Raw genomic sequence first — 26,157 nt, 5'->3', positions numbered from 1 at the left:
TATGAAAACCTTTGCTTCAGCTACCTCAAGGTCTAAGCCAATTGCCTCTGTGTCATCTCATTTTGGTGAAAACTTGACAAGGATTAGTGAAGGATCCACACTGCACAGAATATTGTTTATAGGTAGTGTTTGAGAGGAGCTTTACACTGCTTGCTGGTGGGTAGCTAGTTTGGGGGCGGGGGAGTTCCCACAGAAACGTATCCTTGCAATTAGGAGGAGCAAGCTATCAACTCATTTATCAACTCATTTATTTAACAAACAATATGGAGCATCTCTCTACTCTGCAAGGCATCGAGGAAACAGAGATTAACAAGGTTCATTCCCTGTTTCTCAGAGTTTTCACTCCAGTAGAGGAATTAGTGAATGATCTAGAAGTAACCATACACTTTGATTAGTGCCATGAGGGAAATACATAAAGAAGTGACAGAGTCTCAGAAGATGGGCACACAACTTGGCCTGAAATGACAAATCAAGGCAGGTTTCTCAGAGAAGGGGCCCTTGAATGGATTCACTGAACAGACAAGTGGTAAAGGTCATTCTAAGCACAAGGAACAACACATGCAGAGGCGCATAGATTTGAGGAAATAACTATATAGAGAAACTATATAGAGTTGAGTTCATTTGGAGGGGAAAATGATGAGAAAATGGTAGCAGAAGTTCAACAGCATGTACCATTGGTTGGGTGGACAACTAGTGCTGATGAAAGCCATCTTAAATGACTCCAGCTTAAAACCGCAAAAATGGGACAAAGACAAAAATACTCATTTCAGACCATAGCATCTACTGGAAAACATAATAGTAGCTGGCCAAGCCTAGCACCTTAAGCACTTCTCCTCGAGTCAAAAAAAAAGTCATACATTTGTGACTTGAGAGGTTACAGTGAAAACATTGCACAACATAGCCTGGAATAAATTCAAACCACCCAGAAAGTGGATACCCCAAGGTGTTTGAACATTGAACATAAAACTATAGTACACGCTTCATGCAGAAAGGGTTTCTGCAAAACTTGTATGTGGCCTCTCAGGCCCTGGGAAACAACAGGCTCTGCCATAAGGTCTTGGTGTTTCTCACATAAATCATAAAGCCAAACCTGATCATGATATTTATAGCTTGAAGCTTTCAAACTCCCAGCTGAAATGTCCCCTGGTTTCTTAGACAACTGTTCTTACCTCTCTAGATGGTCAGTCAGTAAACAAACGTCTATGGAACCGTCTCAAAGTACAGACTGACAAATGAAAAAGTATACTTTTTTTTTTTGCGGTACGCGGGCCTCTCACTGCTGCGGCCTCTCCAGTTGCGGAGCACAGGCTCCAGACGCGCAGGCTCAGCAGCCATGTCTCACGGGCCCAGCCGCTCTGCAGCATGTGGGATCCTCTCGTCCCGGACTGGGGCATGAACCCGCGTCCCCTGCCTCAGCAGGTGGACGCTCAACCACTGCGCCACGAGGGAAGCCCGAAAAAGTATACTTTTGATAACAAGGAATGATTGCTCATGGTCCTCCAATCAAGGAGTTAGTGCCTTGACAAGTGAAAAAAAACAGACATACTATAACTTGAAATATATCATTGCTATATTGTAATGAGAGGAATCCCATATTGCAGAGGCTAAGAGCTTGAATTACGGAATGGATCGAATAAGTGTGGGAAGTGGAGCATAGTGTCAGATGCCTGGGATCAGATCCTGTCTCTATCACCTAGGGGCTCTGCAGCAGGATCCCTAGGTGCTCTGTGCCTCAGTCCCTCAATCTGTAAAATGGGATAATGGTAGTATCAGCCTCATAAGATTGTTATGAGGATTAAAGAAGATAATATATCTACAACAGTAGATCTAAATTCATATATAAAGAGAGCAAACTGCTTATTAATCCCTCTTTGACTTTAGTACCCCTTGGATTTATGGTGGACTTTTGCAACATTCAACTTTGCATGTGTATCCTCATTTTTTTCCTAGTTTTCTTAGCCTTTCTTCACTTATGTAATTTTAACTGAAATCCACAAACATACATCTCTCCCTATGTAATACCACCTTATTGCCAGAGAAGGAGACTAGACCTTTGGAAAAATCAAGAGACTGGGCTCTAATCTTAATTTTTTGCTTATTGGTTGTGTAAATTTTGGAAATTCACTTCACTTTGTGAGCTTCAGTTTCCTCACCTATAAAGCAAAAGGCATAGATTATCTTCATGGCTCCTTCTAGCTCTAAAATGTAATGATCTTATCGCTTATTTATATCTTTTTCCGAAGTCATTGATAAAAATTTAATCTCACTTGACCACCTCAAACAGACTTTCTTCCAAGCTATTCTCTTTTAGTATATTTAACTTTTTCATCCAATTCCTATCATTTTCACAAGAGTCCAAGGAAGGTCACCAATAGCTGTTGAAGTCACAGGCCATGGCTACAACTCCTCCCTAAATGGTTCAACTAATGTTGAAAAGACTCTAGTGAAGGGCTTCCCTGGTGACGCAGTGGTTGAGAGTCCGCCTGCCGCTGCAAGGGACACGCGTTCGTGTCCCAGTCCGGGAAGATCCCACATGCCGCGGAGCGGCTGGGCCCGTGAGCCATGGCCGCTGAGCTTGCGCGTTCCGAGCCTGCGCTCCGCAGCGGGAGAGGCCACAACAGTGAGAGGCCCGCGTACCGCAAAAAAAAAAAAGAAGACTCTAGTGAAACGGATTCTTAGTGAATCCATGCTGATTCCCTGTAACTGTCTTGTTCATTTCTAGGTGCCTGCTTGCTCTCTACTGGAAACTCTATTTTAGAAAATTACCAAACTGTATCGTGGTTATTGATTTATATTTATTCCTGATTTCTACTTGCTGAATTTGCCCTTACTCCTCCATTTTTACCCTCTGACAGCCCTCCCGTTATTGGTTTCTCAGAAATTATTAATAATGATTATCTAATTTAATCTGCAATATCTTCCAGAACTCAGAACTGGAGGCAAACTTAATTGATTATGGGCTTTTCTTTTGGTCTTCTCTCCTACTTGGGTGTGAGAGAACTTTTTCATATATTTGCTTCACCATTTCCAGGTTAGGAAACATTCTCACTTAGGAGCAAGAAAGACACTGGGCAGTGTCTTTCTTTCACTCTTGTGGAACCAGCTGTCTCATCCAGCGATTCTATCTCTTCTCACCACACCTTCTCCTAAAATGTAATTTAAAAAAAAATAACACAACAACAAAAAATCACTCCATTTTTACATTCTGTGCTTTAGTCTCCCTAATCCTCACAGGTCCCTGCCAATCTTTTACGTAGTCCACGAGGCTGCCCAAGGACCTAACACACCTACAGCTTTCATCCTCTCACTAGTCCTTTCAACATTCAGATGCCCCATTGGAGCCTAGCAACCCAGTGGCTTCTTTGGAGGTCTCGTCTCTTCTGTCTTACTGAGACTATTATGGGTTGTCTGAATCATTTTTTAAGTCTTCACATTGCTCTTAAGCTATATACCTTTTTATTAGAGTTTCTAACCATGAGAAGTATATCTCGACTTTTAAAGTGGTTTTTTCCTAAAGGATATAACTAGATCTTTTTTGCTTCCTCCACTCCTACTAAAACTATAATTGGGTAACTTTCTGCCAAAAGTCCACATTATTTCCCCAACCTAAAACGATCTTTTATTTTTAAAATGATGTCCAATGTAGGAGTCTCCTTATTTCTTCATGGTTTCACAGAAGAAACCATATGGCCAGTAAAGCAAGTCAGGAACATTTCAGATACCCAGTTTTTAGGCAAATGAGACAGGAAGCACCCAGCGGACAATTATCTGGCTATCCCCCAACCCTAGTTTTAAGTTTTATGTTAAAAAGGAAGCTCCTAATAGCAATTAGGTGATCCATGGAGTAAACCACAACACTGCTTCAGTTCCTCCCTCCTGTCTTTCTGTGTTTCAGACCTCAGATTCAAAGTCACATAGAAGACAGCAGACAGGAGCTTATGAGAGGACAGCCAGGGTCCTGAGGGTCAAAAGACCTGCTTCTGAATCTTGATTTTGCCCTCACTTTCTAATCATATCATTATGAACAAGTTTCTTCATCTAGCAGAACTCAGTTTGTGCATCTCTAAAATGGAGAAAACAATATCCATCATAAAAGGCAGTTGTGAATATCAAAGGAGAAAATATACACATAAATACCCAGTACATTAGCAACTGGTTTTACAACAGTATAAATACATTTTGAAAATGCACAAACCAAACAAAGAACTTTATTCTTCTCTAGAAATCAGGTTGGGGTGGGTGAGGGAGGGAAAGCAAGGGAGATTTATAATCTGCTGATTTCTGTAGTATTTACTTTTTACATTAAGCATTTTTACTCTTGTAATCTAAGGAAACTAGTTTTAAAATGAACAGTTCACCATGACAAAAAGGACTTCAACACTTTGTTCTATCATTCATTTGCAGCACATGTATTTCTAATGTAACTCTGAACATCATAATTTTGACTATATGATTGCTCCATGCTATTTAATATAGGTAATACAATTGAGATTATACTTACTTCTTTATGAGTGTTCCATTCTCATGTTTAGCTCACTAAATATGCCTCCTTTTTCTAAAGTAGACTGTAGTTTCCTCATTAAACACACACACACATATAACTATTCTTTTGATTATTGAACTAGAGTTGATTTCTAAAGTTGTGTTAGTTTCAGATGTGTAGCAAAGTGATTCAGATATATATTTGTATATATATTCTTCAGATTCTTTCCCATGATAGGTCATTACAAGATATTGAATATAGTTCCCTGCGCTACACAGTAGGTCTGTATTGTTTATCTATTTTATATACAGTAGTGTGTATATCAGATAACTACTCTTAAAATGATGGCAATAGTTGCAGTTTTATTCTAACCCACCATCTTCCCACCCATGCTACAGCTCACTGTGCTCCTTCCCAGCCCAGAGAATCTTCTCCACATTTCCGTCATTCTATGGTTACTTCACTGTCTTGTACAGTCTGCCTTGTTTGTAAATTGTTCTCAGATATCCTGAAGGGGTAGAAGGAAGCCACAGGACCCGATCCGTCAAAAGACAAGAACTTTTTTCTTCAGCAGCTTTTCATTACTCATGTCCCTCCGGGAGAAAAAAGTTTCAGCAGTTTAGGACCCTTTCACTGTGTTTTCTAGATGCCAGAAAATGATGTCTCTGGGCCTTTTTCAGGTGCTTTCATTCTCTGCCTCCCTGAGGGGTTCAGGTCCTGATGAATAGAACCTGAAGATTAGAAAACTGTAGCATCCAGAAGAGATGGCCTCTCCAGTGTCACCCAGAAACTCCAGAATCAAGCCAAGCCCATGCACAGACAGGGCTCTTATCACCAGTCTGCCACAGTGGTACTTGCAACCGAAAGAAGCCAGGTACTCAGTACAGAAGTGATGAGAGTGCTGGCTCAGTGCCACCTCAATCAGGCTGAGTAAACAAGCAACACCCCCCTGTTCAAATGAACCAATAGAGATCATTTGGTTCAGGGTGTCTAGGCGTGAGAAAAGAAAAAGTAAATGGCAAACTTGCCTTCATCCATCCACTCACCTCCATTCCCCAAAATTCACTCACATCCTAGGATATATATTAAAAGAAAGTCTTTACCAAATGCAAAAAATACCTGGATCCTAAATTTGCATTATATTGTGTGCTAAACGCCAGATTTTCTTGCTGTTCTCTTTGTAGTTATGTGAGAGGTACCAGGATTTGGGAAGATATGGAAAACATTTTTGATAGCTCTGGGCTACATTAAGGGTTGGTTTTAATAGCAGGCCCGATCTCTAAGAACAGGCCACGTGGCTGTGTATGAATTTGGCTGTTGGTTTCTGTTGCCAGATGAAGTGATGATTAATCAGGACTCAGCTGTCAGTTGTTTGATAGTACTTGTGCTCTTTGCTAACAGCTGCCTATTTCAAGCTGTGCTTCCTACATGTCAAATATAAACCTGAAACCACAATTTCCAGAAGGGAAATTTCAAAGTACTCATAGAGTATATTGGAATATTCAACGTTGTTTCCAATTAAAGTCCACTTAGTATATTATGTAACTGAAGTCAGTGAAGAGATAGAAATGTTCAGAATATGTGAGGTAGGTAGCCAGGAAAAACAAAAGCCAACTTGTTATTAGATTTACATACATATAACCTGTGTATATATTTTTAAATGTATGAATTTCACAAACACTCTAAGTATAAAATGCTCCTTGATACGCTAGTGTCACTTTCCTTTTTTATTCTGTAATAAATAAAAACAGTGAGATATTATTGACAGGTAAATAACAATTTTACACTCTTTATTCGAAATAAGGAAACATTTTAAAGTAAATGGTTCTTTTTTTGACCAGGTCCTCGACACTTCCTTATTTGCTTTTTAATCAAAAATATCATAAGAATAGCATTTGTATCCTTGAACTATGTATACTCCAAACAGAAACAAAATGGTGAAAAGGCAAAGAAAATGTTGATCAAGCTCGTCAGAAGTTTAGAAAGGTATATGCCTAAAATTTGGCATGCACCCAAAAAAAATGGATATATATTTTTTTGTTTTGGCTTAACCTAGATAATAAATGTCTAATGTGGACTGTCCATGTGGCATACAGTTCCCAAATTAAACTCTTTCAGAGATTGCTGTTTTTAGCAAAAGAGGGGGAAGTGAGAATTAGACAACACCCAGCCTCTTTCTATACAACTGCAGCCAAGTTGTCTAAAAACCTAATTTGGCCAATTCACTGTAGTTCATTGTTAGACTGAGTTATAAGAGGACCCCAGAAACTTAAAACAACCTCACTGGGACACCTGAACAGGATTGATCCTGGTCCAGCGTCTATTACAAAGTCTAGGAGAGAAAGAGGAGTGCCCTTCCCATTTCTCTGTCTTTTCCCCACCCTTGAATTACCTGTTTGGGACCTATTCCCTAATACTCCAAGTACAGAATCCAGGGAAGTATCTGGCAAAGCGTCCAGAAAAGCTTAGCGATCTAGAGGTGAAAACGGAGCTGGGTAAAGGCCTGCTATCTTTCATCTTTCATGTGCAGTCAGTTCCCTCCGGGTTTCTAAAAATGGTACTTCCCCTGTCTCCCTCCCCCAGGTGGCCAACCTGCTGAGGCTGTTCCAGATCCCGCAGATAAGCTACGCGTCCACCAGCGCCAAGCTCAGCGACAAGTCGCGCTATGATTATTTTGCCAGGACCGTGCCCCCCGACTTCTACCAGGCCAAAGCCATGGCCGAGATCTTGCGTTTCTTCAACTGGACCTACGTGTCCACTGTGGCCTCCGAGGGCGATTACGGGGAGACAGGGATCGAGGCGTTTGAGCAGGAAGCCCGCCTGCGCAACATCTGCATCGCCACGGCGGAGAAGGTGGGGCGCTCCAACATCCGCAAGTCCTACGACAGCGTGATCCGCGAGCTCCTGCAGAAGCCCAACGCGCGCGTCGTGGTCCTCTTCATGCGCAGCGACGACTCGCGCGAGCTCATCGCCGCCGCCAGCCGCGCCAACGCCTCCTTCACCTGGGTGGCGAGCGACGGCTGGGGCGCGCAGGAGAGCATCGTCAAGGGCAGCGAGCACGTGGCCGACGGCGCCATCACCCTGGAGCTAGCCTCCCAGCGCATCCACCAGTTCGACCGCTACTTCCAGAGCCTCAGCCCCTACAGCAACCACCGCAACCCCTGGTTCCGGGACTTCTGGGAGCAGAAGTTCCAGTGTAGCCTCCAGAACAAGCACAACCACCGGCGCCCTTGCGACAAGCACCTGGCCATCGACAGCAGCAACTACGAGCAAGAATCCAAGATCATGTTCGTGGTGAACGCGGTGTACGCCATGGCCCACGCCCTGCACAAAATGCAGCGCACCCTCTGTCCCAACACCACCAAGCTCTGCGACGCCATGAGGATCCTGGACGGGAAGAAGTTGTACAAGGATTACTTGCTGAAAATCAACTTCACAGGTAAGCGAGGAGCCTTTAATCATCTTCTATGGTGCGAACGGTGAATCAAAGAGGAATCAAATACCTCTGCCCCCGACTCAGAAATCTTTTTTTCAGAGCTACACAAGGGGCTCAAACTGTGAAACATTCCAAGATGCGATACAATGGCTTTTTGATGTTCTTACTTATTTTTGAGTGAATATCTTGGCTGGTACACGACATGAAATTGAAAGGCCCCCTAGGCTGCACTGATATGTGGTAGCTGCCTTAGACGCGGGCCGTGCTACATTTATTCTCTTTCTTGTGATTAGCTGTAGGATATGACACGTGTGATGTGGGCATTTAATCTTCTTTAGCAGAATCGACAACTCTCTAAGGAACATGAACTTCCAAGCTTTCCTTCTGGGCGATTTGACCAAAAGAGTCTCATAACTTTCTCAGTGGGGGAGAGACAAGAAGTCACTCTCTTCCCAGAGCCTAATTAGGGAGGGAGAGGGAAAGATACTCAGAGCATGGTGATTCCAGGCATTTGAGTTTACGTCTTCTGCTGTACAGCAACATTTCCATGTCAGTATGAAGGGCTGTGGATTTTCTCAGATGATGTTATGAAATGAAACTGTTTTCCTGGGAGCTTGACTTTAAGCAAACTGAAGACTGATGGAAGTCATTCTGATACAGACGTGAAATTCCAAAGGTGTATTCAAAGTGGCTATGGCTGCAACTTCATTTCTTTATAAATATGGTCTAAACATTTCTCAATATAGCACTGTGTTTTGATGCACTACTAATATATAAAAAGCAAGAAATCTTTAGAACTTCTTTCTCTTCTAAGGTGCATGTGATATCAGTGCATCAAGGTACTAGTTCGGGGGATTTTAGCTTAATCCTAAATCCTAAAATGGTAAGTAATATTATTGGGCACAAAAGATTTTGATGCCAAAAATATTACAATGATAAAATGCTTTCATTGTCTAAATTGCTAATCATCTCCCATGACACTAGGGCATCATTCTAGTCTGCAGAGTCTGTTTCAATTGATTTATCATTCAAGACATGAAAGTTTGTATGCTCAAATCATACTATCATTGGAGCAAGTGGCAGTTCTCACATCTCCCTTACAGATAATCACTCAGAAGTCAAATGGCCTGAAAAATCACCGGTAGTACTGAGAAAAGACCTCATGACAATTGGCTCCTATTCTAGAACTCTAACCCCTAAACTAGCCTTGAAAATAAGCACAAAAATTACCAGACTGCATTTTTGCACATCCCTTGCACATCCAGAGGGAGCCAAAAGTAGCGGAGATCAATTATGTCAGTATTCCCTGCTATTCATCTGATGGATACCCCCTTTATCATTAGAATGACCACTGTAAATGGTAAAGATTAAAACTTTCCTGTGCCCTGTACTCCCACAGGTATATTCCATATAGGAATGTGTGTGTGTGTGTGTGTGTGTGTGTGTGTGTGTTTGTGTGTGTTCCATATATTTATTTATTTATTCAGGATTTATCTCAAAATCCCAGATCAGTTCACACTGACATCTCCAGAACATAAGATTGCACCACAGTGTCAGTAAAAAAGAATATCTTTACTCTAAATATAAATGAACTCTCAGGTATCTATAAATAGCATCTACAATGCACTTAATTCTTAAAGATGAATAAGATTAGCACCCTTCACCCCTTTCAGACTAACCTTGGGGTAACCATTTATCTTTATGCACCACAAGTATTAATTAACTCTGTTATTCTAGTTCATTACTCCTTAGGATGCAAATATACAAATACATCCACTCATCAACAGCTAATAGAAAGAAACCTCTTGGATTTCAGAGAGCCTTTAAAAGGTGTTTTCTGTAAGCAAAATATTTTCCTTCATTTCACTGACTGAGTCTTAAATGGCAAAGAAAAGTGAAGAAATAAGGCCATTATTTGGATAAATAAAACAACAGGGTCTTCTTTCTTTTTTTTATTTTTGAACTTTATTATATTTATTTTTTTATACAGCAGGTTCTTATTAGACATCAGTTTTATACACATCAGTGTATACATGTCAATCCCAATCGTCCAATTGATCACACCCCCACCACCACCCCCACGACCACTTTCCCAGCTTGATGTCAATACATTTGTTCTCTACATCTGTGTCTCAACTTCTGCCCTGCAAACCGGTTCATCTGTACCATTTTTCTAGGTTCCACAAACATGCATTAATACACGATATTTGTTTTTCCCTTTATGACTTACTTCACTCTGTATGACAGTCTCTAGATCCATCCACGTCTCAACAAATGACACAATTTCGTTCCTTTTTATGGCTGAGTAATAGTCCATTGTATATATGTACCACATCTTTATCCATTCGTCTGTCAATGGGCATTTAGGTTGCTTCCATGACCTGGTTATTATAAATAGTGCTGCAATGAACATGGGGTGCATTGTGTCTTTTTGAATTATGGTTTTCTCAGGGTATATGCCCAGTAGTGGGATTGCTGGATCATATGGTAATTCTATTTTTAGTTTTTTAAGGAACCTCCATACTGTTCTCCATACTGGCTGTATCAATTTACATTCCCACCAACAGTGCAAGAGGGGTCCCTTTTCTCCACACCCTCTCCAGCATTTGTTGCTTGTAGATTTTTTGATCATGCCCATTCTGACTGGTGTGAGGTGATACCTCACTGTACTTTTGATTTGCATTTCTCTAATAATTAGTGATGTTGAGCAGCTTTTCATGTGCTTCGTGGCCATCTGTATGTCTTCTTTGGAGAAATGTCTATTTAGGTCTTCTGCCCATTTTTGGATGGGGTTGTTTGTTTTTTTAATTTTAAGCTGCATGAGCTGTTTATATATTTGGGAGATTAATCCTTTGTCCATTGATTTGTTTGCAAATATTTTCTCCCATTCTGAGGGTTGTCTTTTTCTCTTGCTTATGGTTTCCTTTGCTGTGCAAAAGTTTTGAAGTTTCATTAGGTCCCATTTGTTTATTTTTGTTTTTATTTCCATTTCTCTAGGAGGTGGGTCAAAAAGGATCTTGCAGTGATTTATGTCATAGAGTGTTCTGCCTATGTTTTCCTCTAAGAGTTTTATAATGTCTGGCCTTACATTTAGGTCGTTAATCCATTTTGAGTTTATTTTTGTGTATGGTGTTAGGAAGTGGCCTAATTTCATTATTTTACATGTAGCTGTCAAGTTTTCCCAGCACCACTTATTGAAGAGACTATCTTTTCTCCATTGTATATCCTTGCCTCTTTTGTCATATATTAGTTGACCATAGGTGCGTGGGTTTATCTCTGGGCTTTCTATCTTGTTCCATTGATCTATGTTTTTGTTTTTGTGCCAGTACCATACTGTGTTGTTTACTGTAGCTTTGTAGTATAGTCTGAAGTCAGGGAGTCTGATTCCTCCAGCTCCACTTTTTTCCCACAAGACTGCTTTGGCTATTTGGGGTCTTTTAGGTCTCCATACAAATTTTAAGAATTTTTGTTTTAGTTCCGTAAAAAATGCCATTGGTAATTTGATAGGGATTGCATTGAATCTGTAGGTTGCTTTCAGTAGTATAGTCATTTTCACAATATTGATTCTTCCAATCCAAGAACATGGTATATCTCTCCATCTGTTGGTATCACCTTTAATTTCTTTCATCAGTGTCTTATAGATTTCTGCATACAGGTCTTTTGTCTCCCTAGGTAGGTTTATTCCTAGGTATTTTATTCTTTTTGTTGCAGTGGTAAATGGGAGTGTTTCCTTAATTTCTCTTTCAGATTTTTCATCATTAGTGTATAGGAATGCAAGAGATTTCTGTGGATCAATTTTGTATCCTGCTACTTTACCGAATTCATTGATTAGCTCTAGTATTCTTCTGGTGGCATCTTTAGGATTCTCTAAGTATAGTATCATGTCATCTGCAAACAGTGACACTTTTACTTCTTCTTTTCCAATTTGTATTCCTTTTATTTCTTTTTCTTCTCTGATTGCCATCGCTAGGTCTTCCAAAACTATGTTGAATAACAGTGGTGAAAGTGGACATCCTTGTCTTGTTCCTGATCTTAGAGGAAATGCTTTCAGTTTTTCACCATTGAGAATGATGTTTTCTGTGGGTTTGTTGTATATGGCCTTTATTATGTTGAGGTAGGTTCCCTCTGTGCCCACTTTCTGGAGAGTTTTTATCATAAATTGGTGTTGAATTTTGTCAAAAGCCTTTTCTGCATCTATTGAGATGATCATATGGTTTTTATTTTTCAGTTTGTTAATATGGTGTATCACATTGATTGATTTGCGTATATTGAAGAATCCTTGCATCGCTGGGATAAATCCGACTTAATCATGGAGTGTGATCCTTTTAATGTGTTGTTGGATTCTGTTTGCTAGCATTTTGTTGAGGATTTTTGCATCTATATTTATCACTGATATTAGTGTGTAATTTTCTTTTTTTGCAGTATCTTTGTCTGGTTTTGGTATCAGGGTGATGGTGGCCTCATAGAATGTGTTTGGGAGTGTTTCTTCCTCTGCAATTTTTTTTTTTTTTTTTTTTGCGGTATGTGTTAGCTCTTCTCTAAATGTTTGATAAAATTCATCTGTGAAGGGGACCGGGGCACGAACCCGTGTCCCCTGCATCGGCAGGCGGACTCTCAACCACTGCACCACCAGGGAAGCCCTGTTGGAAGATTTTTCATCACAGTTTCAATCTCATTACTTGTGATTGGTCTGTTCATATTTTCTATTTCTTCCTGGTTCAGTCTTGGAAGATTATACCTTTCTAAGAATTTGTCCATTTCTTCCAGGTTGTCCATTTTATTGGCATAGAGGTGCTTGTAGTAGTCTCTTAAGATGCTTTGTATTTCTGTGGTATCTGCTGTAACATCTCCTTATCCATTTCTAATTTTATTGATTTGAGTCCTCTCCCTCTTTTTCTTGATGAGTCTGACTAATGGTTTATCAATTTGTTTATCTTCTCAAAGAACCAGCTTTTAGTTTTATTGACCTTTGCTATTGTTTTCTTTGTTTCTATTTCATTTATTTCTGCTCTGATCTTTATGATTTCTCTCCTTCTGCTAACTTTGGGTTTTGTTTGTCCTTCTTTCTCTAGTTCCTTTAGGTGTAAGGTTAGATTGTTTATTTGAGATTTTCCTTGTCTCTTGACGTAGGCTTGTATAGCTATGAACTTCCCTCTTAGAACTGCTTTTGCTGCCTCCCATAGGTTTTGGATCGTCGTGTTTTCATTGTCATTTGTCTCTAGGTATTTTTTGGTTTCCTCTTTGATTTCTTCAGTGATCTCTTGGTTATTTAGTAACGTATTGTTTAGCCTCCAAGTGTTTGTGTTTTTTACGGTTTTTTCCCCTGTAATTCATTTCTAATCTCATAGCGTTGTGGTCAGAAAAGATGCTTGAAGTGATTTCAATTTTCTTAAATTTACTGAGGCTGGATTTGTGACCCAAGGTGTGATCTATCCTGGAGAATGTTCCGTGCGCACTTGAGAAGAACGTGTAATCTGCAGTTTTTGGATGGAATGTTCTATAAATATCAATTAAATCTATCTGGTTTATTGTGTCATTTATAGCTTGTGTTTCCTTATTAATTTTCTGTTTGGATGATCTGTCCATTGGTGTAAGTGAGGTGTTAAAGTCCCCCACTATTATTGTGCTACTGTCAGTTTCCTCTTTTATAGCTGTTAGCAGTTGCCTTATGTATTGAGGTGCTCCTATGTTGGGTGCATATATATTTATAATTGTTATATCTTCTTCTTGGATTGATCCCTTGATCATTATGTAGTGTCCTTCCTGGTCTCTTGTAGCATTCTTTATTTTAAAGTCTATTTGATCTGATATGAGTATTGCTACTCCAGCTTTCTTTTTTTTTTTTTTGCTGTACGTGGGCCTCTCACTACTGTGGCCTCTCCCGTTGCGGAGCACAGGCTCCGGACGCACAGGCTCAGCGGCCATGGCTCACGGGCCCAGCCGCTCTGCAGCATGTGGGATCTTCCCACACCGGGGCACAAGCCTGTGTCCCCTGCATCAGCAGGCGGACTCAACCACTGCGCCACCAGGGAAGCCCTACTCCAGCCTTCTTTTGATTTCCATTTGCATGGAATATCTTTTTCCATCCCCTCACTTCCAGTCTGTAAGTGTCCCTAGGTCTGAAGTATGTCTCTTGTAGACAGCATGTAGATGGGTCTTGTTTTTGTATCCATTCAGCAAGCCTGTGTCCTTTGGTTGGAACACTTAATCCATTCACGTTTAAGGCAATTATCGATATGTATGTTCCTATGACCATTTTCTTAATTGTTTTGGGTTTGTTTTTGTAGGTCCTTTTCTCCTCTTGTGTTTCCCACTTTGAGAAGGTCCTTTAGCATTTTCTGTAGAGCTGCTTTGGTGGTGCTGAATTCTTTTCCCTTTTGCTTGTCTGTAAAGCTTTTGATTTCTGCATCGAATCTGAATGAGATCCTGGCTGGGTAGAGTAATCTTGGTTGTAGGTTCTTCCCTTTCATCACTTTAAGTATATCATGCCACTCCCTTCTGGCTTGTAGAGTTTCTGCTGAGAAATCAGCTGTTAACCTTATGGGAGTTCCCTTGTATGGTATTTGTCATTTTTCCCTTGATGCTTTCAATAATTTTTCTTTGTCTTTAATTTTTGCCCATTTGAGTACTATGTGTCTCAGTGTGTTTCTCCTTGGGTTTATCCTGTATGGGACTCTCTGCGCTTCCTGGACTTGGGTGGCTATTTCCTTTCCCATGTTAGGGAAGTTTTCGACTATAATCTCTTCAGATATTTTCTTGGGTCCTTTCTCTCTCTCTTCTCCTTCTGGGATCCCTATAATGCGAATGTTGTTGCATTTAATGTTGTCCCAGAGGTCTCTTAGGCTGTCTTCATTTCTTTTCATTCTTTTTTCTTTATTCTGTTCTGAAGCAGTGAATTCCACCATTCTGTCTTCCAGGTCACTTATCCATTCTTCTGCCTCAGTTATTCTGCTACTGATTCCTTCTAGTGCAGTTTTCATTTCAGTTATTGTATTGTTCATCTCTGTTTGTCTGTTCTTTAATTCTTCTAGGTCTTTGTTAAACATTTCTTGCATCTTCTCGATCTTTGCCTCCATTTTTTTCCGAGGTTCTGGATCGTCTTCACTATCATTACTCTGAATTCTTTTTCTGGAAGGTTGCCGATCTCCACTTCATTTAGTTGTTTTTCTGGGGTTTTATCTTGTTCCTTCATCTGGTACATAGTCCTCTACCTTTTCATCTTGTCTATCTTTCTATCAATGTAGTTTTTGTTTCACAGGCTGCAGGACTGCAGTTCTTCTTGCTTCTGCTGTCTTCCCTCTGGTGGATGAGGCTATCTAAGAGGCTTGTGCAAGTTTCCTGATGGGAGGGACTGGTCGTGGGTAGAGCTGACTGTTGCTCTGGTGGGCAGAGCTTAGTAAAACTTTAAACCACCTGACTGCTGATGGGTGGTGCTGGGTACCCTCCCTGTTGGTTGTTTGGCCTGAGGCAACCCAACACTGGAGCCTACCTGGGCTCTTTGGTGGGGCTAATGGCAGACTCTGGGAGGGCTCACACTAAGGAGCATTTCCCAGAACTTCTGCTGCCAGTGTCCCTGTCCCCACGGTGAGGCACAGCCACCCCCCGCCTCTGTAGCAGGCCCTCCAACACTAGCAGGTAGGTCTGGTTCAGTCTCCTATGGGGTCACTGCTCCTTCCCCTGGGTCCTGATGTGCACACTACTTTGTGTGTGCCCTCCAAGAGTGTAGTCTCTGTTTCCCCCAGTCCTGTTGAAGTCCTGCAATCAAATCCCACCAGCCTTCAAAGTCTGATTCTCTAGGAATTCCTCCTCCTGTTGCCAGACCCCCAGGTTGTGAAGCCTGACGTGGCGCTCAGAACCTTCACTCCACTGGGTGGACTTCTGTAGTTTAAGTGTTCTCCAGTTTGTGAGTCACCAACCCAGCAGTTATGGGATTTGATTTTACTGTGATTGCGCCCCTCCTACCATCTCATTGTGGCTTCTCCTTTGTCTTTGGATGTGGGGTATCTTTTTTGGTGAGTTCCAGTGTCTTCCTGCCATTGACTGTCCAGCAGCTAGTTGTGATTCTGGTGTTCTTGCAGAGGGAGTGAGAGTATGTCCTTCTACTCCGTCATCTTGGTTCAGGCCGAGAGCATCACCCAACAGGATCTTCTTTTTGTCTCCTTGTTCAGTTACTGACTTTGATTCTACAATTTAGTTTGGCTGTGCAGACCTGACCACAAAGTGCTATTTTCACCTTCTCAATTTGCTCGAAATTGCCAATCATTCTCCATCTCTGAAGAGAATAGAAGGGTGAAAAAACAGACTCCAACTACAGAAAAGAGGGAATTTAGACCAGCCACCAGGTACATATGCAGAGCAGTGAGACTTGGACTAGAAAATGCCTTACTACTGGAGGATACTGAGATGATGAATTAGCTAAATATGTATATTAAACAATAAGGCTAACCTAGTCAGCTATTGAAAAGCACATCTGTTTTACATTTTTTGTCTGAAGTAGTATCTCTGATTTTCTAACTTGAATATTGAGGTAGTGGACTAGGCACAATGGTGAACGCTTAGCAAACACTACACAATCTTTGCTCAGATCAGAAAAGTCCTCTTCCAGCCAGCTGCCTGTAGTCCACGCATTTACTCCGGGATTCTTCTGACAGACAGTTGTAGCCAATGCCCTTAGAGCTCTAGCCCTCTCAGGATGGAAGAGCTAAGCCTCCTGAGAATACTCCTCTGTCCCTTGGTATATCCCTACTAGCAAGTTCCAGCAATGGCCACCATGAGTATTCCTTGAAGTTAACCCAATATGAATATGCCTTTTGCAAAAGAGATTTGGCAGAAGTATGCTTTGCTAAAGATTCTTCTAAACAGTAAATTCTCCTGGCGTAAGATCTAACGACCTCTCTAGACTCATCTCCTGCCACACACCCAGCATTCACCCTTCCTTCCATTAAGACTACTTGCAGTTCGCCAAGCACGCGCCTTTATTTTTGCCTTTGTGCCCTGTGTCTATGCTGTTTCCTCCACCTAGAACACTCTCACCCCAGCCCCTTCTGCCCTATCTAGCACCTTCACTTATTCCATCTCAACTGCTACTACTACCCTGGTCCAAGCCAGCAACACCTCAACACTGCATCCCTAGAATAGTCTCCAAATTGATTTACTCTTGGCCACCTCCAACACAGCCACAACACAACAGCCAGGATGCCCTTTTATAGTGTAAGCCAGAGAGAGTCACTCCTCTGCTCAAAACCTCTTAGGGAGTTCCCCCATGTCACTCACAGTCAAAGTCAAAGTCCTTACAGTGTTCTACAAGGTCCTACCTGATCTGCCTTCCCCCCACAATCCCTTGCTGCTCCTCTGTCATCACCTTTTACTCTCCCTCTTGCTCACTTCACTCCAGCCACCTTTGTTTCCAAACTTAGGGCTTTCCCACCCCCAGTTCCCTCTGATTGTAATGCCCTTTCCCCAGACATCTTACTTCTGTCAAGCTTTACTTAAACCCCAGCCTCTTACTGAGACCCACCTGGCAATCCTTCTCAATACTGCAACTCACTGCCTCCAACCCCACCACATGTGCCCTATTTCCCTTTAACCTGCTCTACTTTTATTTACTCCATGATTTTTTCACCTTCCCTCATACCACATGAACATTTTCATGTTTATTCTTTATTGTTTGATCTTCACACTTGAATGTAAACTCCATGAAAACAGAAATTATTGTCGGTTTTATTCACTGATGTAGCCCAAGCATAATAGACATTCAGTAAATATTTGTTGATTATAAAAAGCTCTTAACACCCAAATTCACATTTCCTTCTCTATCTCCACTACTAGATTGTGAGCTTTTTTCAAGGCAGAGAACATATGTTTCATCTCTGATCTCAAATACCCTACACATTTTTGGGTACAGAGTTGCACATTATTTCAATGTTTACTGAAGGAATACAGAATGAGGAAAACAGTCGATAGATTTATAATGTGATTCTTTTTGTGAAAATTAAATGTGTATGTTTTTTTCATTAACAAATTAGTTTCAAGAAAGAAAAGTATATGCCTTCTAGAATGGCTGGCTGTTTTTTTAGCCTAAGCACCGTCCGTTAGTTATGTTCTATCTTCGTACTTGAGGCAAAATTAAAACCAAAGAGCATTAGCAGTGGATCTCTTGTTTGTCCCTGTTTTATAGATGAAGCCCCAAAAGTGAAGGTGATTTGCCCAAGATCATCATCTGGTTAGTGGCAGGGAACAAGCTTGAAATCCAAGTCATCAGATGCAGTGCTGCTTTTATATGTAACCCAAGAGCTCTGGGAAGTTGAGGACTTTGATCCCAAACACCTAACACAGTTTCTGACATACTCTCACTATTAATGGGATGTTTACTAAAGGAATGAAAGATGATCAGTAAATAAGTTCAAAATAGTTTTCTTCTGTGCTCCTTTTTATTATCCCTTTAATGCTCCTGGGACACTTTCTCAATTATTTGGAGCTAAGGTGATTCATAAAACACCCAAACTTTGGAAGGTGAGCCTTAGACTCTACACCTTAGGATATTAAAAAAAAAAAAAAAAAAAAAAGCTTCAAAGCATTTTTTATTAGTAAAATTTCTCCATCTGAAAGAGCCATGTCATCTTGAATTCTAAAATAAATATTTAAATGAGAATTATGTTTCATGGCACGAGACTTTTCCAAATTATTTTGAATACAATTCCATGTACTTATCATGTAAAAGGAAAGCTTAAACTACCCAAGGCAGTTCCAGACAGAGGAAACAGAGAGGGCTATTAAACTTTTAAAGAAATGCAATGTCACTGTCATTTTATGTGTTCACAGTACAATATAACCTCTCTCACTTTTTATTCTGAGACGAGTTCCAGAAAATGGAATAGACTAAAATCATAGAGTTACAAAAGGCCTTCCTGAAAGATGAACTTGCTTCTACTCCTCACTTGACAGAGGTGGAAATTCAGGATGTCAGCATTAAGATCTTCACTTACTGAAGCACATAAAAGTGAACTCAACTGTCAGGTGATGTGGTAACCAGAGTGCACCCAAACGAAAAGAAATAAGAAAGCACTCCCACTTACTGTGCATACTGCCAGAGGTGCTCCAAGACACAGCCGGCGTCGAGGATGCATTATCTTAGGAATAACACTCATAACGTTCCTTTGCGTGACTTGCAGGCCTGGGTTAAAATGTTTGAGAATGGAAAAACTGAGAATTTTACACAACAGGAAATTTATCCAAGATCACGTAGTAAATAGGTGACAGAGAAAACCATAAGGTCCTGAATGTAGCCATTGATTCCAAAGATAAGTTTAGACTTTATGCTGGGACCTGGGGACCCAACAGTTAACGAGACAAACGGGGTCCCAGCTTCATGGAGCTTATACCAGCAGCCAGTCCGCTGAACAGTCTCAAAGTATAAAAGCAGAATTAGTGGGTCTGCATAAAAAAGAATGAAATAATGCCATCTGCAGCAAGATGGATGGACCTAGAGATTTTCATACTAAGTGAAGTAAGTCAGACAAAGAAAGACAAATATCATACGATATCACTTATATGTGGAATCTAAACAAATGATAGAAATGTACTTATTTACAAAACAGAAACAGACTTACAGACATAGAAAACAAACTTATGGTTACCAAAGAGGAAAAGTAGGGTGGGGGGGTGCAGATAAATTAGGAGGTTGTAATTAACATATACATACTACTATATACAAAATAGATAATCAACAGGACCTACTGTGTAACACAGGGAACTCTACTCAATATTCTGTATAACCAATATGGGAAAAGAATCTGAAAAAGAATCGATATATGTATAGGTGTAACTTTGCTGTACACCTGAAACTAATACAACATTGTAAATCCACGATACTCCAATATAAAATAAAAATTTAAGAAAAGAATTAGTGGGGCTGCAATAGTAGGGTCTTGCCTTAAATTTTGTGTTCTATTTTGGTTTTGAGTTTTGCTTTGGATTGGAAAATCATTGTGTATCTTATGTCCAGAATAAATCTAAATTCACTGAACAAATCTTAATTCAAGCCTTATTCCCAAGGCTTGAATTATAAGTGAAGAGGGCATCTCCTTGTTACCGCTGGACCTGGTAGTCATAATGGGCTGGATAGTAGGACACACAGCTGTGACAGGATTTTTGCTCATTCGTTTGTTAGTTGCTTTTCTTTCTCTATTTCTTTCTTTCTTTCTTTCTTTCTTTTTTTGTGTGTGTGGCACACTTATCTCCTGGTACCAGCAAAGAGACAGACTACTGAGATCAGAGGCCCAGAGCCTCACGGAGATGGTCTAGTTTTGTTCTTATGTTTACAATTGTCCATACCCGAAAGAGGGGCAGAGGCAGAAAATGGGTAGTCCAGCCTTGCTGCCCCATTCACCTCTGCGTCTGACTCATTCCCGTCGGTAGAAAGTTCACTCCTGTTTGGAGGGGTAATCACAGAGCACAGGCTGGGAAGGGCAGATTTTCTGGGACACTGCACTCTAAGGAATATGTGTGAGCTGGCCCCAACCCAGCAAGGCTTTCCTCTTGAAAAGTCCAGGGCCATCCAAGGCACAGCAAGGAAGCCAAAATGGTAATGGCCACATCTTTAGATGAATAGGCTTTGAAGTTCCTGAAAGAGCAAACTGCTCTTGATCTCGCTTCCTCCCCTGGAACATTTGTAGTTTCCACAAAAGCACAGAAACTTGTTCCAGCTCTGCTGATCAAAAGCATTTTCAAAAACATAAAGATAAATATCCTGTACTTTTTTTTGCCCCTTTCTCTCTGGTCAGCTTCCTGGGGTCACCAGAATAAGATCTAAACCCCCAAAGGACACCACTCATGTGATTACTTATTTGTTTATGCATCATGCATCTGTGCTTTGGTAGCCTAGAAGCTTGAGAAATGATTCTCATTGTAAGGTCACACAATGGAGAACAGGAGCCTCTGGAAAGCCTAATTTTCCACTTTGGCCCTAGCTTTCTGCTACTGCTGCTTGTTATTATGATCATATGGTTGTTACTGTTATTACTATGATTATTATTTCATAATCCTTAATTTTTCTTGATCCATTTGAAAAGCCATCCTTTCTGTGAAGAAGAAAAACATAATCATCCCCAATAAAGTATGAAAGAAATGGATTCTACCACCTTGCTAATTGGAAAAAAAAAGTACAATGAATATGCTGTTTCCTCTATGTGTCCAGACTTTGGGACACTGTAGTATATTTACAAGGATATCACCAGTAAAGGTGTCTGGAGGCTGAAGAAAATATTCAGAGCATTTTTTAAAAAATATAACTAACCATCTTCAAAAACAAGTTTAGCCTACATTCGTGACCTTTGGGACACACAGTATTATCCCACAATAATCTAGTCTTCTAAATGCTTCTAATCACTGGAAATATGATCACAGTTGAGTTGAAAACACATGTTTTTCCACCTTCATATATATTTCTGCTAATATTCATCCTCAACACAACACTGGAACGCCAACATAGAGAAAGGAAGTATTTTTAGTGGGTTCAGAAAAAAATTCCTGACTAGGGTGGCAATCATATACTGAAATAGAAGGCTGTTCTCTAAGGAATTTTAAAAGATTAGACTGTCATCTAATGGAGCAGCTGATTATGGGAAGTCTCCCGGAGTTGGGTTTAGTAAACCGTCCTAGGAACCTAGCAAAACTCTCATAATGCCTGAGCAGTGAGCAGAGCTTCCAAAGGTTAAGGAAATTGATGTTATATGCTGACGTAGGCACTGAGGAGATGGCTAAGCAACTCAAGGACAGGTCACTCTTCTGACCTCCCTCTTTATTTTTTTTAACTCTTTGTTTTATATTGGAGTATAGTTGATTAACAATGTTGTTCTCTGGTCAGCTTCCTGGGGTCACCAGAATAAGATCTAAACCCCCAAAGGACACCACTCATGTGATTACTTATTTGTTTATGCATCATGCATCTGTGCTTTGGTAGCCTAGAAGCTTGAGAAATGATTCTCATTGTAAGGTCACACAATGGAGAACAGGAGCCTCTGGAAAGCCTAATTTTCCACTTTGGCCCTAGCTTTCTGCTACTGCTGCTTGTTATTATGATCATATGGTTGTTACTGTTATTACTATGATTATTATTTCATAATCCTTAATTTTTCTTGATCCATTTGAAAAGCCATCCTTTCTGTGAAGAAGAAAAACATAATCATCCCCAATAAAGTATGAAAGAAATGGATTCTACCACCTTGCTAATTGGAAAAAAAAAGTACAATGAATATGCTGTTTCCTCTATGTGTCCAGACTTTGGGACACTGTAGTATATTTACAAGGATATCACCAGTAAAGGTGTCTGGAGGCTGAAGAAAATATTCAGAGCATTTTTTAAAAAATATAACTAACCATCTTCAAAAACAAGTTTAGCCTACATTCGTGACCTTTGGGACACACAGTATTATCCCACAATAATCTAGTCTTCTAAATGCTTCTAATCACTGGAAATATGATCACAGTTGAGTTGAAAACACATGTTTTTCCACCTTCATATATATTTCTGCTAATATTCATCCTCAACACAACACTGGAACGCCAACATAGAGAAAGGAAGTATTTTTAGTGGGTTCAGAAAAAAATTCCTGACTAGGGTGGCAATCATATACTGAAATAGAAGGCTGTTCTCTAAGGAATTTTAAAAGATTAGACTGTCATCTAATGGAGCAGCTGATTATGGGAAGTCTCCCGGAGTTGGGTTTAGTAAACCGTCCTAGGAACCTAGCAAAACTCTCATAATGCCTGAGCAGTGAGCAGAGCTTCCAAAGGTTAAGGAAATTGATGTTATATGCTGACGTAGGCACTGAGGAGATGGCTAAGCAACTCAAGGACAGGTCACTCTTCTGACCTCCCTCTTTATTTTTTTTAACTCTTTGTTTTATATTGGAGTATAGTTGATTAACAATGTTGTGATAGTTTCAGGCGTACAGCAAAGTGATTCAGTTATACATATACATGTATCTATTCTTTTTCAGATTATTTTCCCACATCGGTTGTTACATAATATTGAGCAGAGGACCTATACAGTAGGTCCTTGTTGGTTATCCATTTTAAATACAGTGGTGTGTACATGTCAATCCCAAACTCCCTAACCATCCCTTCCCCTCACCCTTCCCCCCTGGTAACCGTAAGTTCATTCTCTAAGTCTGTGAGTCTGTTTCTGTTTTGTAAATAAGTTCATTTGTATTATTTCATTTTAGATTCCACATATAAGCGATATCATAAGATATTTCTCTTTCTCTGTCTGACTTACTTCACTTAGTGTGACAATCTCTAGGTCCATCCATGTTGCTGCAAATGGCATTATTTCATTCTGTTTAACGGCTGAGTAATATTCCATTGTATATATGTACCACATCTTCTTTCTCTCTTCCTCTGTCGGTGGACATTTAGGTTGTTTCCTTGTCTTGGCTATTGTAAACAGCACTGCAATGAACATTGGGGTGCCTGTATCCTTTCGGACCATGTTTTTCTCCGGATATATACCCAGGAGTGGGATTGCAGGATCATATGGTAGCTCTATTTTTAGTTTTTTAAGGAACCTCCATACTGTTCTTCACAGTGGCTGTACCAATCTACATTCCCACCAACAGTGTAGGAGGGTGACCTCCCTCTTACTTTAAACATTTAACAAATGTCCACAGTATCTTTAGTCACTATATGTGACATCACCAGGCAAGAGCCATCCTTCATCCTTCACATTTTTTCCCCAAACACCTAGCATTGTACCTGAGGTAACAAAGACACTCCACTTAGGTGTGTTTCATTCCAAAACTATGATAGTTAAAGGATTCTTTTCACTGTCTAAGATAAATTAGAATTTGATAAGGTGGCAGAGTCCCCAGAAGTTATAGTACTAAATAACATTTCAGAATATTCAAATATTTAATTCCATCCAAAAACTATAAACAATTTTACTAGCACAGAGTTCACCCTATATTAAATTTGCAAAATAACATCTCAAATACAAATTTATGTTCATCCACAAACTAAGCCACTGACCCAAGTATGATTAGATGTTCTAAGACTGGCCATTAATATTTTTCTTTATTATTCAAGAAAACATTTTCAGCTTATTGCAATATAATTGACATACAACATTTTGTAAGTGTAAAGTGTGCAACATGCTGATTTGACATACATATATATTACAAAGTGATTACCATCGTAGCCTTAGCTAACACCTCCAACCCATCACAGAATTACCATTACATTTTTTGTGGTGAGAACATTTAAGAACTATTCTCTTTGCAACTTTCAAGTGTACAATGCAGTATTATTGGCTATAATCACCATGCTGTATGGATACATTAGATTCCCCCCAAACTTATTCATCTTATAACTGGAAGTTTGTGCTCTTTGACAAACATAATTGCTGTAGTAAAAAATAGTATAATTTTGAAACATTTCAGAGAACCTTTGGTTTTCAGGGTGAATTAGTGTCAGGTACAGCAAAGGATGCAAAAAATGAGTAACTAAGTCTTTTCTGCACTCAAGTAGCTTCATGACTAGTAAAGGCAGTAAGAGAATATAACTTACACCATGCAGCATTTTATCTTTGGCATTTTAAGAGAGGAACAAGTAGAATAGTGCGTAGGTGCAAAGGAGAAATCAACAGTGAGCAGGGGTTTAGAAAAGGCTTCCTAAAAGACATAACACTGGATATGACTAAGAGTTCATTGGAAGTGGAGAGGGAAAAGAAGATTTTCCAGGTGAAGCAATCGTTCCACACCAGCATATCAATAACTTTTTAAATGTGTCATTTCTGTTTAACTTGCATGAAATTCAGACCTCTTTTGGAAACTACAATTAAATAGTCAGGCATTGATCTGATTTTTTAGATTAAATCTGAAATATGCCTTTTCAATCTCTTTCTATAAAAATGCACAAAATGTTCCCAAATCACATTGTTTGTGATCACCATCCTATTATCTTAACCCTGAACTTCAGCTAAAACCAGTAAAGTGTTAAACTGAAGAAGGGATGAAAAGAAAAAGAAACCAGAAATTATTGATTGCTACCTGCCTGACAATAGCCATTTTATATTTCATTCATTAATTCTCACTGAAATCCTGTCAGCTAAGTAGATATTATTTCCCCAAGTTTAAAGATTTAAATGAGACCCAAAGGAATTAAATCACTTTCTCAAATGTGCAAAGCTAAGTAGTGTCCAAAGCCAATCTAACACTGTTTCCTAATCACACACAATTTTCCACTATTGCTTACGAAGGAGAAAAAAGTAAGTTTGTACTGAGAAAAAGGAGGCAGCCCCATTGTCATTTGGCTCAGCTTACTGTGTGCAGCTGCAGTTATAATAAAAAATTGCTCCAAAATGTTCATTATCCCAAAATGAATTTGTTAACTCTTTCATTAATTGCCATAATGGTGTCATCAATAAAGAATGACTCTTAGCTGAAGCCTCCGATTATATACTTCACTCCTTCCTCTGAGAGCATCAGATTGCACTAGACCAATATTCATGATATCATACTGTTATTTCTGAGAATCAATAGTAAGTTGCAAAAAAAAAGAATAATCACTGTGTCTTAAATGCTCCTTAAGACTGCATTTTTCTCTCCTGTCACCCCATTGTCTCATTCTAATTATAAACCTTAATACTTAATTAAAAGTAAACTGATAAAAGAAAGTGGGAAAATACTGGGTCTGAAACCCTTCCAGAATTTCCATCCCAGACCATAATAATTTTGTGGGTTGATTTGTTTCATGCATTTGCATGTTTTTCCTGTTGTGTTCTTATTGTTGGGTAGTGGTGGTTGTTTTGGAGCACACATCACAAGTCAGGTTTTCTTTCTAAAAAATTTTAATATACCTTTGGTACTTTCAGAAATTACAACTTTTTATTTTTAAGAATTTTTCTGTCACAAAATTTGTTTATAGGTTATCCGATCACTGATGGTCACATGATAGCACTATACCAGCTTCTCGGGGTACTTAAAAAAATCTTCTCTGTCCCTAAAATATTATAGTCTAATAAAACCTTAATCTTTGATTATCTCAATTTTAATAAAAATAGAAAACAAAATTTATCATGTCTCAATCATCAATAAACAAGCTTTTGGATAATGAGGTTGTTTATATCCTCTTCACTTTTATTCATTAAGAACTCTGTGTCAACTCCAGAAATATTTTAAACAAAACAAAACAAAATAGCCATATATATATATATATATATATATATATATATATATATATA

The 26,157-nt window shown here is 39.6% G+C and overlaps 1 protein-coding gene across 3 annotated transcripts in view; it reads left to right on the top strand.

The window, feature by feature from the left end:
- Positions 1–26,157, top strand: part of GRM3 (glutamate metabotropic receptor 3) — a 236,365-nt gene that overhangs the window by 144,037 nt on the left and 66,171 nt on the right. For 2 of the 3 annotated variants that reach the window (XM_007447476.1, XM_007447477.1), the window contains one exon: positions 7,067–7,922. The exons of the other annotated variant lie outside the window; for it this stretch is intronic. In XM_007447476.1, the coding sequence (XP_007447538.1) occupies positions 7,067–7,922 (856 nt within the window). The remainder of the gene's footprint in view (positions 1–7,066; positions 7,923–26,157) is intronic. 3 annotated transcript variants of the gene reach the window in all.

This window comes from Lipotes vexillifer, unplaced genomic scaffold (assembly GCF_000442215.2).
Source record: "Lipotes vexillifer unplaced genomic scaffold, Lipotes_vexillifer_v1.1 scaffold474, whole genome shotgun sequence".
NCBI lineage: Eukaryota > Metazoa > Chordata > Mammalia > Artiodactyla > Lipotidae > Lipotes > Lipotes vexillifer.
This window is presented reverse-complemented; position numbering and strand designations above follow the sequence as displayed.